Source organism: Balaenoptera ricei, chromosome X, assembly GCF_028023285.1.
Source record: "Balaenoptera ricei isolate mBalRic1 chromosome X, mBalRic1.hap2, whole genome shotgun sequence".
Classification (NCBI taxonomy): Eukaryota; Metazoa; Chordata; class Mammalia; order Artiodactyla; family Balaenopteridae; genus Balaenoptera; species Balaenoptera ricei.
This window is the reverse complement of record NC_082660.1, coordinates 34,954,781-34,967,770: the sequence shown is the minus strand read 5'-3', so window position 1 is coordinate 34,967,770 and position 12,990 is coordinate 34,954,781. Positions and strand designations below refer to the sequence as shown.

Genomic DNA, 12,990 nt, shown 5'->3' with positions numbered 1-12,990 from the left:
AATTGCAAGATCCCTTTCCCTGCTGAAATTAGGTGATTTCATCCATCTTCAGGCATCTCTGGCATTTTTCTATTTAGGAATATGATGGCAACACAAATAAAATGTGAAGATTCAGTAGGAATCAAGACAAAAATTGTCGAGAGAGAACATGAAGGGCTGTTTTTCTTCATTCTTCTGTGGCATGGGAAAATCTATTTATAAGAGTTAAGGGGAGGTATTCAGCTCACAGCTAAGTGCCAGGCCCATTCTCTAAAAGGATTACTAATATCTATTTATAGAACCCAGCAGGTCATCATGTCCTGGATCAAGATACACATACTGTCACAAGAACAGAATAGGCAGCAACACTCCACAGAGTATTCGTGTAATATTTTATTTGACACTTTCTTAAGTGTTAAAGGAAAAATTAATCTGTAGCTTAAAATTATTAGAGCACACTCAATATTTAGCATTAGATTTTATTTTTAAGGCAAAGGATTATCACAGGTTTTATATTATTAAGTAAACTGTCCCTAAATATGCGGGGGGCAATAAGCCAATAAATAACATCGCTTGAAACACTACCGAGTCCAGTTTATGGTGTATTATTTTCTACAGTACAAAACAAATACAGAAAACACATTTGGAAAGATCACAGTGCTCAGAACATTGTTTTAAAGACAGTGAGGTGCATCTCTAAGCTTCTGACTCAACCCTGCTTCCAAAGAGATTTCACTATACCATGCACTGACTGTGAGCAAGTCCCCCACCTAAGGGGAGGCAACATCAACTGACTGTAGCACTTCCCCCTCCAGGAACAACCAATAACAAAAAATCTGATGAGCATTGGCAAGTTGATCCTTTTCAGTCTGCACACCAGCTAACTTGCCCCAGTGACTATGTCTTTATGTATTATCGTTTGCCATTTTGTTCTTGAGAATAATGTATACATTCAAGCGTATGATTGCTAGTTTCCCTGTCAAATACCTAAATGGATTTTGACTAAAGATCAACTGAATGTCACGTATTGCGTTATACTTTCTTGCTTGGACTGAAATACCCATTATTTTCTTAAAATATTATATACACAATAATAGACAGCTAGAAAGTGGTTTTTTGCTATAATAATACGTAATATACCAGAATACTTGAGAATTTGGTTTTATTATAAAATACAGTACTACAACATTTTGTGATATGGCAAAATATCTGACAGAATGTTCTGCTCTAAATTTAGATCTAACTGCTACAGATATGTCTTTGAAAGCGCTTCAAAGTACCCCTAAAGAAATATAATAATTAGCAATAGGTCGTAGAACCTGTTTTTGGCAAAAAAGGCATTTTTGAAGAAGCCTCTCATTTTGTGTGCAAGACTTTAAACGTTTTAGTTATATACAACACATAACTGGTGTGGGATTTAATGCTATTGGAAATTAGAATTTTAAAGTCATGATAACTAATCTGTAGTATTTGGTGTATTTTAAAATAAATTTATGTTTTTAACTGCATTTGTGCTGAGGCAAATGTATTGTAAAGAGTACAATTTTATTAATAATATGAATTTATTGAGCAGTTCTTCAAAATTCAATAGTACTTTAAATAATAGTATATATTCGTTCCTAAATACAGTTAGGAATAAGCAGTTATATTCTATGGACAGATTATTCTTTTGCATCCCCCCCCAAATAATTAAGGAATTACACTAGTTTACTAGTGAATGTGAAATGTATCATTAGAGAGGTGAGCTTTTTTTTTTCTCCAAAGATACAATCATATTTCTGTAAGTATTGTGAATTGTGCAGAAAAATCTTTTTGGTGAAGTAAATTCTATTCACTTGGGAAATGCACATTCCAAAACTAGCACGTGGTGTTTGACTATTCCCCAGTATATGGCTTTGCTAAATGATTTCCCCTAATAATTGGATTCTACAAAATCCATTTTAAAAATTTGTGTTAATTTAGCGCCATTAAATCCATGAGATTAAAATTCAGACTTCTTTTCCAAGTAGAGCTCCCCCAGATGTTCAAAGTTGGGAAGGCTGTTACCTGTTTAGGGAATGGACTACCCTTCCTAATCAGACAGATTCTAAAGCCAAACTTTTGTACTTAGAATGTTCCACTCCTACTTCTGGAAAGTCTATATGAAACTCATGGTATAATTTGCGTTTTCAAGAGCAAAGGGATTCTACTGCTGCTAGAGTCTTCAGAAGACATCTCTAATATTGAAACACTAAAGTGCTAAAAAACAGAGACAAAACAGATCATTTAAATCAATCTTATTTAAATACATCCACATATAAGCATTACGACAGTCAACGTGGACCAAATTCAGCGACAGAAGTTGTTTAACTGGTAATTGCCACTTCAGTACAGATCATAAAACAAAACTTACGGGGGCAGCGTCAGAGGTCCCACTAAAACAAAGGCAAAAAGATCATTTGCTAAAGATTGACAGTTGTCAAGTATAGTGTATATCTTCTTCAAACTGACTGCTGTCACAACTACTTTACACACTTTACAATAACAGTATACATTAAAGCATGTAAATTAACACCACACACAAAATATTTTTTTAAAAAGCATTAGCAGGAACGGTATTACTCTACTTATGAAACTGTATTCCGTGTTTACACATACACACACTCAGATGTTTCTCCCCTCATCTTTGTAGAGTTCTCATCATTTCTGAAAGAATGAGAGGAAGGTGTGTATTTGGGTACTTTCTGAAAATCTGGTCCACGTACAAGACATTACAGCCATCTGCTGGTTTCAATTTAGTAGGTGGTTCTAGATCAAGAAGACATATCTTGGCTCTCGGGTGATTCTGAATACAAAGAATAAGTAGAGATAGGCTCTGAAAAGAGTGGAGGAGGGGAAGACACAGTTTTCCTTACGCAGAGACTCTTGTGGTAATTTCCAGAATTCTTGTCCCCAAAAGTGTAGTAAAGAATGACCTCAGGTTTTTGTGAGGGCAAGATAATTAATGGGGATAAATACTCAGGGACAGAACCATTGTTCTGGTATCTTTCATGGGCCTGGCGGGGTGGGCGGGGGGAGGCAAGGGGTGTTAGAACACCTCGGTAGGAAAAAAAAATATTATAAGCATACCATAAATGTACCATGCCAGACTAACCATGTTGTTATAGTGGTAGCTGGGTAACAGTCACACTCAGGAGGTGGAACCTTACAGACACAGAACTCAACTTCCAAATAGGTTCCTTTACCCAAGAGAGTTTTCTCAGAGTCTGTGCTATGTTAGCACACCATGTAAATCTCCAAAAGGGGGTACAAGAATAGAACTTTCCTAACTTATTTCATCACCGAATCTATTTTTCCACAGGGCAGCTCTTGATCCTAGTGTCCTGCACTTGGGGAAACACCGCAGTACTCAAGTAACATGTAGCGTTTGGTTTCCATTTTCTCTTGTAACAACAAAAATACACATACGCTGTAGGAGGACCTTCTCAATACTGTGACACAGCAGAGGGACACTAGCCCTGCTGTCCAACGCAACAGCCAACCCACATGTGGCTCTTGAGCACTTGAAGTGTGGCTAGTCCGACTGGAGATGTGTAGTAAGTGTAAAATACACACCAGATTTTGAAGAGTCAGTACCAAAAACTGTCAAATATCTCATTAATAACTTTATATTGATTACATGTTGAAATGATAATATTTTGGATAGACTGAGTTAAATCAACTACATCATTAAAGTTAATTTCACTTTTTTCACACTTTTAATGTGGCTGCTAGAAAATTTTAAAACTACATATGTGGCTCACATTGGCGGCTCTATTTGTGAAAGTCACATCTGTTCTCTTCTACAAGATGGCTACTAATGGCTTTAACCTGGCAGCAGAAGTTTTAATGAAAATGAATGCTTAAGATAGACAACTCGAAGTATAACTAGAGCCCTCATTAATTACCTGGTAATTTATTAGAGAGCAGTTAACACACAATGAAGAGCCACTCATTAATGTTTACGCTTGCATATATCTGTTCATTCAGATACATCTCCGAGCTAAATGTGGGGTTTTATTTCATATGTGATTCTGACTCTAAGTCAGTCTCTCTCCCTCCCTCTCTCTCTCTTTCACACACACACAGACACACCCACAAACTATTTCCTATAGGGACAAAAACAAAAAACCCAAACAGGAAACAAACAGGAAGTCCTTGCAAACTGTGTTTTCAGAGTCTTTGGCAGTCAAGGCTCGTGTATCTTTTTCCCTCTCTCCCTCTCCTTCCTGGATATTGTGTGTGGAGGAGAAAGGCAAGGAAGAAAGGGTCATCTGCTCTTTTAATCATGCTATTCACCAACCCCCACCCCGGGCAAAGAATAAAAATATGGATGATTTGGTTTTCATTTTAAATTATTTTTTCAAATTCAGTTCAGGGGGGGTAATGGGTACACAAACGCAAAAGAGGTGCTGGAAATTCTGCAGATAAGGGACTTTGTCATTTGTGGAGAAGTCCACGTGGAAATGACAAGGTTCAGTACTTTGAGAAAATAAAAACAAATATATTTTCCACCCCAAAGGCCTCATCCATCAGGCCTCAATTCATTACCACTTGCAATTAAAGAAACAAGGAGGGGCTTCCCTGGTGGCGCAGTGGTTGAGAGTCTGCCTGCCAATGCAGGGGACACGGGTTCGAGCCCTGGTCTGGGAGGATCCCACATGCCACGGAGCAACTAGGCCCGTGAGCCACAATTACTGAGCCTGCGCATCTGGAGCTTGTGCTCCACAACAAGAGAGGCCGTGATAGTGAGAGGCCGGCGCACTGCGATGAAGAGTGGTCCCCACTTGCCATAACTGGAGAGAGCCCTCGCACAGAAACGAAGACCCAACACAGCCATAAATAAATAAATAAATAAATAAATGGATTATCACGTTTTAAAAAAAAAAAAAAAAAAAAAAAAGAAACAAGGAGAGGGCACCCTCCCCCAGTATGAGATTTATGATAATGCAGGAGGCCCAGATATTTAATGTAGCATGAACTTTGTTTTTTTTTATTTTCCCCACAGCAGTACAAATAAAATGACCAGGTTTCTTTATGGAGGAGAAGCAGGATAAACGCAGCCGTTGTTCTCCTCTCGTGAACAGCTGCACCCCGGCTAGCCTGTCTTGGACCTGTGATGTGACTGCAGAATGGGTCCAACTCCTTCCGCTGCTGACCTTGAGATCGGCCCTTCCACCCAGAGGGGAGTCCAGCCTTCCTGAGCCTGGAGCTCTTAGCTACCAACTGACGTGGATGGAAGAGATAAGGAGAAAGCCTGCCCTCCAGGTGACAGGAGGTCACATGATTAAGCAGACACAGGAAAAAAAAAAATCAGAACCTACTATTTAAGAGGAGAAGGAGAACAAGAAGTTGCTGAATCAGGGGTGGTTTGGGATTAGTGGTCCCAGGAAGCAATAAAACCCATGACTAAGATGACTGGTTTTTAGCAGCAATGAACGTGCCTCCACAACTCACGCTGAGATGCTGGGCTGAGGCAAGCTTTCCTCCACCCACCCCCTTGTCTGCCTTCTCATTTGCTTTCCTTGCCAAGTTTATGCCAAAATCACCCGGCCTTGGCGAATATGAGGCTTCGTCATTTCTCTATCGATTTGGGACAGTGTTTCCTTCCAGGTCCCCAAAGGAAGGCCTTATAATGCCGTGGAGAGTATATTTCTATTGCTCTATGTCATGCAGTTCTGAGGCCTGAATCAAAGTGCAGACCAAACTCAACTCCAAATTACTTTATTCCCCAGTTCATGTTTTCTCTGCAGACCTAGCCTGCAGCTCCTTTTCTCAAGTTACTGGCACTGTAATCCTTTGTTTCCAGTGAGCAAAATAAATATTTCCATTAAAAGGAGCTCCTCAGTGAACCAGCCTATTCATTTCTACTCAGCCCCAGTGAATCAGAACTTTCTGAGGCACAAATGCTATAGTCAGGATTGGTTCTAGAATATAAAGAACATACTTTGTTTTTACCCATCAAGTGATCCAGACTCCAAGCTCTGCATCCAGACAGGGAGATTCCATTTGGCTGAAATGCTTACTTGAAGTCATAATTGAGCATGGTTTTGTATGCACGTAATAGGTACTTAAAATATAGCTTCCCTTTTAAACATATAAAGGACCTGCCTATTATAAAACTCTCTTATATCCATTTTATCACTGACTACCCTGTGAGGTGGAGAGGGTGATGATGGTGATTATAGCTGCCCATGGAGGTCACCGAGCAAGGATTTGAGATTTCCAAAACAGGGCTCTTTGCATTACTAATGTTTTTTCTTTTAATCATGTGTTCCCTGAACATGGCTATAAATCACAAACTTACATTTGTTGCATTGAAATTAGTGAGATTTGCTCTCTACAGAAATTGAAACAATTTGAACAGTGTCTTGATTAAAATCTTAAGTGTGTCAAAGAAAGTTAAAGATACAAATTGCCATGGAAAAGTTCCAATTTAGCACAGGCCAAGAAAATGACTCTGTTTCTCAGAGTTATCAGAAAGTGAATACAATTATCTTAATAGTGTAGTCAATTACCTAAAGAAGCACAGGGGAATATATGCTCTCAAACCTCTGTTCTCAGTTACCAGGTTACAAATGGAATAAAAAAGTAAAATCTGATGACTGAAATGGGATTAGGCAAAATAAAGATACATGGCAGGGGGTACATGAAGGAGAAGGTACATAATTGTGTTAATGAAACAAAATACACGGAGTTGTAATATTTTCCAAAACTTCCTCTTCTCCAAGTATAACGCAGTCTCCCCCATTGTTGAGAGATTCTTTCAATCTATCCTCAAATTTCCACTGTTACCTTCAGGTTTATAATTGTTCGCATCACATATAGTAAATAACATTAAAGTTATACTAGTGGTGGTGAAAATCCCCTCATAGCCTTCAAGAGGCAACACACTTCAGCGCTATTCAAAAAAGAATATTACATTGAAGGGAACAGCTTGGTTAATTAAACAAGAAGTGACATGCCACACTTTTCTACAGCAACACTAAAGGGTCTTTTTCCCATTTCTTGGGAAAACAAGATAGAAGAAGACCTACCCAAAGTTGTAATTCTACTCTCTCAGGAAAATAGAAACGTTCAACATGTTTAAGTGCTAAACAAGCTTACCCTTGTTTCTAATTTACTGAGGTGTCAATTCATAAAGATACAAACATGGCCTTTTCTTGGATTTGACAAAATGGTTGTCTTTTCACAACGATTAGCACAACAACATCCTGTGAGACTTTGGATCAATTACGTAAATCACCTTGAAGTGTTGCTGGACGATGAAAAAAGCATGCGTTCTATATAAAGCCCTGTATATTGAATGCTTATTACCGTCAGCCTATAGGGGTCAGATGAAATGAATTTAAATCCAGATGGTGGAAAGCAGCTACCACTCTCATTTCAAAAGGAGACTACTTTGTAGAAGGCATTTTGTCTTAAGGCTTTCTGAGAGGTCCTTGACCATTCATGAAAGAACTTGTAGAACCCAACTTTGGGAGTCACCTGAAAGCTGCTATTTATGTGGTATTGCCCCAATCTGAGTATGTTCAAAGATGAACAATTGAGGCCAATTTTATATACTTATATCTGAGGATGTGAAAATGAAACAATGAGCTACAAACGTGCATGCTTTTCAAAACCACTTTGTCCTAGTTTGTTCTGATGAGTGCAAACATAAAGAAAGTCAGAAAATATCCAGACAGTTCTTACCTTTCTTCAGCCCCAGATTCTTTGAGAATCTTGTGAATGCTAGAGATCCTCTTCCCAGAAAAAAAAGCGTGCGCGTGCGCGCACACACACACACACACACACATTTTTAGGCAACAAAATATTCCCCAACTCCTCCCAAAGTTCATCTACGAATCAAGAAGTTAGGAACTACTGAACTGAATAAGCGCTTAGGTATCTATCTATCTATATATCTAGACATATCTAGATATATATACATCCTGATGTAAACCTAAGCACTTAATGATACATATTCTACATCTATCACGTATATCCAAATATTTAATGACTATTTAAATAATTGTTAAATCTTATACAGTATGCAATTTCCTCCTCACTCTGATATATGTAATTGACACTGACCAAATTCTAGAAAATGGATAAACTCATGTTCTGAGTATTGAAGTGACAGATGCTCCCACAATGTTCTGGAAACCACTATTTACTTGAAGTAGTTTTACAGCTTCTATGTGTTTATGGCAGGGCTGAATTTAATATGACAACTTGGCTCACTGGGTACTGTAGACAAATTCTAGTGGAGCCTGTGTCTTGGAGGGTAAGGTGATCAGCCAGGGAGTTCACGCATCTCTTAATCTTACAGTATAAAATTGAGCAGTGTTCTTTTCATAATCACTGGTCCCTTTCTAGGCCACTGGGTGCCTGTCCCAGGGGACACAGTATTCCATCCAAGGCGGAAATGACCCACCTTTGTAGTGGTTACCCTGATCTTTGAGATGAGTGATTTTTTCCACGAGTATATTTTACAGTTCAGCTAATAGCTTCATAGGGATTACATAAGCATTTAAAAAATTACTAACAATAGACAGTACACAGCTTATGCTTCAAATTGAGAAAAACACTTGACAGTATAACACTTGCTACAGTATTTGCTAGCCTGTGAATTTTGCTATTCTAATTGAGCTTTCGGAAAGAAAAAGGAACCCAGGAAGAGAGACGCTCTAAGACCTAAGGGAACTTGGAATTTGGGGGTCTAAACTAAGTTATGATATGATCTCTTTAAAGTGCCCAGGGTAATGCTAAAAAATAGAGATTCATATGCAAATTTCTCCATTCATTAAAAATCATGAATTTCAATAAGTAAAGGCAAAGGACAACCAAGAGTTTCCCTTTTTGTCCTTCGGCAACCTGACACGCCCCTCCTAGCCGTTTTAGCTGGGCAATTACTTTAGTTTTCTGATCGTCTTTATTTCTGAATTTAGGGGTGGAGGGCACCCACAAATGGTCAAATTCTCTCTCCAATTGCAAAGGTATTTTTGGCATTTCATTGCCATAGTCCACATTTCAATTTTGTTTTCTATCCCGCAAGTGAAAGACAGATGATTTCTCTTTCCCTTTTTCCTCTGATCTCTGGTCTCACATCTATTCCCTCAACTATTCCATCTCCAGGGGTTTTAGAAGAGTTGTGGTGTCTTTATGTTTGCAGGTTCTCACACTGTTCTCCCTTCAATCAGGTATCATGCTGCCTTCACCTGCTTGCTCCCTCCCTTCCTTCCGACAGCCATGTTAAGGCTCATGGTTGTAATACCATTGAATGTGGCTTATGTGGAAACTGCCTCAGGTAGTAGGCTCAGGAAATCTCAGGAACCTTCTGCAGGGCCACGGTGGGACACGGAGCCTTCTAAACAAAGACGCTGAAGAGAGGGAACTCAGCCTGGTTGGGCTGCAGCAGATCGATCAGAAAGCACACCGTCCCGGAGAAGCCTTCATACAAGCTGTATATACTTTCAAGGACCCGGGAACCAGCCTTGAATTCCTCGGTAAATAAAAATTCAGCAAACCTAAGAGAAGGAGAAAATATGAACAGTTTTCACATGAGTGTTTCCATATTATTGGCCCTGGGTTGCTTCTTCCTCCTCTCCGCTAAGTTCAAGTTTTAGCATCATTCTCTTTCCAGACGTGTATAATACCTGAAGGAAGCCTTCTTCCCTGTTAAAAAACGGAGAAGCCATTATGCCATTGTGTATGTTTCACAACAGATCATGCTGCCAAGTAAATTCAACTATTTTCAGCATTTGCAAAGCAAAGCAGTTTCTGAGGATTTCATTCCTTCTGTCATCCGATAATTAAAAGTAAAAAAGACAGATAAATAGCCATACTTTTATTTATCTTGAATAGAAGCAAGCTGATATAGGCCTCTGCCTTTAGAAAACGTAAATATGCTGTGTTTCTGCAGGCATACTTTTTCTGAGCTAGGTTTCATTTATATGTGATACAGAGCAGAGACTGAAAATAAATGGGCAAGATTTTATACAATCTGTGCTTTGGGCAAACAAAAGAATAAGATGAATGGGAAAAGGCAAGCAACACTTTATAATCATGACATCAAACAGCAAACTCAGCTACAAGATAGATTATTTTTAGGACACCTGCCTTAAAAATAAATCACTGACCTCTAAATTCTCTATGAGAGATCTTTTTTTCTTTTACCTGTATTTGCCACAAAGCCTATTCAAATCATTTATAATGAGTAACATTTTTAGTAGCTTACAGGTTTTAAAGTGCTGTCACCTCTTTACAGACTTGCTCTACCCATTCCCATCAACAACAAAAATAATCACTAATTCAGAGGCTAGAGCTCACAGGTTGAAAAGGCCTGACAGCTGATTCTGCCGTAAATTTAGATTATTGCTACTACATAGGGGGTCCTATGAAGAGTAATTACTTGTTTGATCTTTTTAGGGCTCTTAGAATTGACGCTAGCTTAAAATAAATCAGCAGGAAACATACTGCAATTCTGTCTGGGACAATTTTTCTCTCAACTGTTTTCCTGAATATGCAACAATTTTTAATGGAAGTCAAAATTTTAAACAGTAGAATAATGATGCATCTTAAGAGTTAATTCAAAATTTGTAATTACACACTGAAACTTCGTGGTACAGCTTCAAGAGTCTTAACTGTTTTAGTGCTATGGAGCCTTTGGCAGCCTGGACTCCTTCTCAGAAAAAAAAAAAGTCTTCAAATATGTAAAGAAAAATACACAGGATTCCCAAGGAAATTAATTATATTAAAGCATGGTTAGCAAAAATTTTTCAACCGAATTTGTGATACAGTGATATATGGATTCTTTATTAAGACATTAAATAACAAGATCTAGTAGTGGGTCTAATAACTGCTGACATTTCTAAGTAGTGATGGGAGTAAAATATATTTCACAATATCTGCAACAAGACTAATAACATGAGAATATCTATGACATCCATTGGTGACAGAGTCACAGCTACTGCGAATTCAGAATCGAAGGAAATGCTACATTTCAGCTTGACATGTAATACTTTTCTCAAGTAAATTCACGAATCCTAGATTGCGAAGCCCTGGTGTAGCAGGAAGAGGAAGGGCTTTGGGGTTGCAATATGCAACTCTGATAACTTCAAGTTAGATGACCTTTGGCAAATTTCTTAATCTGACTTTAAAACGGTGAAGTTGCAGAATTGCATAAGATTATCTGTAAAGATCAAAGATACCATATATTACGGCTCTGAGCAAAGAGCAAGCATTCCATACATGGTAAACAGAATTTTTTCACAAAAACATAGTATAGCAGAATATTTGTAAAATAGAGACAACCATCCCACCACATTTTAAGAGAAATCCACAGTTAATTTTGCTCCCTCCTCTGACCTTTTTCCCCCCTAGGATTAGATTTATTTATTACATTATTGAAATCAGAGTCTATAATATTTAGTATCCTACATTTTTTTATTTAAAAGTAATATGATGGGGTTTCCCTGGTGGCGCAGTGGTTGAGAACCTGCCTGCCAATGCAGAGGACACGGGTTCGAGCCCTGGTCTGGGAAGATCCCACATGCCGCAGAGCAACTAGGCCCGTGAGCCACAACTACTGAGCCTGCGCATCTGAAGCCTGTGCTCCCCAACAAGAGAGGCCGCGATAGTGAGAGGCCCGCGCACCGCGATGAAGAGTGGCCCCCACTTGCCACAACTAGAGAAAGCCCTCGCACAGAAACGAAGACCCAACACACCCAAAAATAAATAAATAAATTTAAAAAAAAAGTAATATGATGAACATTTTTTGTGCTTTTCAAAATAACTTCTAAATGATATATAGCAATTTACAAGAGTACCAGCAATGTGTGAGAGTAGCAGTTTCATTGTATTCTGACCTATACAACATGTTATCATACTAAAGTGAAAATGATTGTTTCCAAAATCTACCCAATGGTGCAAAATTCAAACTAACAAATTCATTTTTCTAAAAAACTCTGTCAAAATAGAAGTCAGAATGGTAATTATGGAACTAATAAGAATTACAGACACTGATAACATTACATATCAAAACCTATTGACTATGACCAAAACTGAACTCAGAGGAAAATTCATTGATCTGAGTTGTTGTTGATGTTATAAAGATGGAAGGTATTCTAATTAAGCACTTTTTAAAAACTGTAGAAAATAACAAAATAAAGGGAAGGAACACCGGAAAACCAAAAATAAAGGCAGAAAACAATGTATTAGGAGGCAAAAGAGAAAAACAAAAATAATTAATAAAAACCAAAAGCCAGTTCCTTGAAAGGATAAGCAACATAGACAAAATGCTGGTGTGTCTGGCCAAAAAGGAAAACCATTAGGAATGTGAAATGGCATGTAATCACAGACATGGGAAATTTTAAATATTATGGAACTATACTGTTAGAACTTTATGTCAAACATTCGAAAATACATATGAACTAGATGCTTTTATAGTAGTTTATTCACTACCAAAAATAATTCAAAAAGAGGTAGAAAACCTGAATAATTAAATAATCATAGAAGAAACTTAAAAGGTGGTCAAATATTTTTCTGGAACCATAAATTCCAACTCTGTGTTAAAAGAGTAGTAGGCGATGACCAAGTAATGTTTATTCCAGGAAGGTACATATTGTTTGACTTTATTGTTTTAGGAACGGCCAAAGGAAGTCTCCCCAGTTTGGACCACACCATATTTAACTTTGAGTTATGATGAAGTGGAAATTTCAGTACACTAAACAATTAAATGCAATGCCCAAACAATATTCAGATATTACCCGCACATTTTCAGTCTTTACCTGTAAGTGAGAAATTTAAGTTGTCTGAAGGGCCCTGTAATCCCAGACTTATAATTAAGACTCTGTAAACTAGGACCAGTCTCCCAGAAAAATAGAGGGGTTGTTCTGATTCTTTTTAATAGGCTTTCTAGAGAATGACAACCCCGATGAAATTTATTCCAAAGGTGATATCACATTAGCCTAAGTAAGATCCCAAATGACTTTTTTCCCCTATATTTGG

The 12,990-nt window shown here is 38.0% G+C and overlaps 1 protein-coding gene across 1 annotated transcript in view; it reads right to left on the bottom strand.

Moving 5' to 3' along the window:
• Positions 1–9,114: 9,114 nt before the first annotated feature.
• The window catches only part of LANCL3 (LanC like family member 3), a 93,287-nt gene continuing 89,411 nt past the window's right edge, over positions 9,115–12,990 (bottom strand). Inside the window, exon 5 of the mRNA XM_059911371.1 lies at positions 9,115–9,509. Within this exon, the coding sequence (XP_059767354.1) occupies positions 9,350–9,509 (160 nt within the window). The 3' untranslated portion in view covers positions 9,115–9,349. The remainder of the gene's footprint in view (positions 9,510–12,990) is intronic.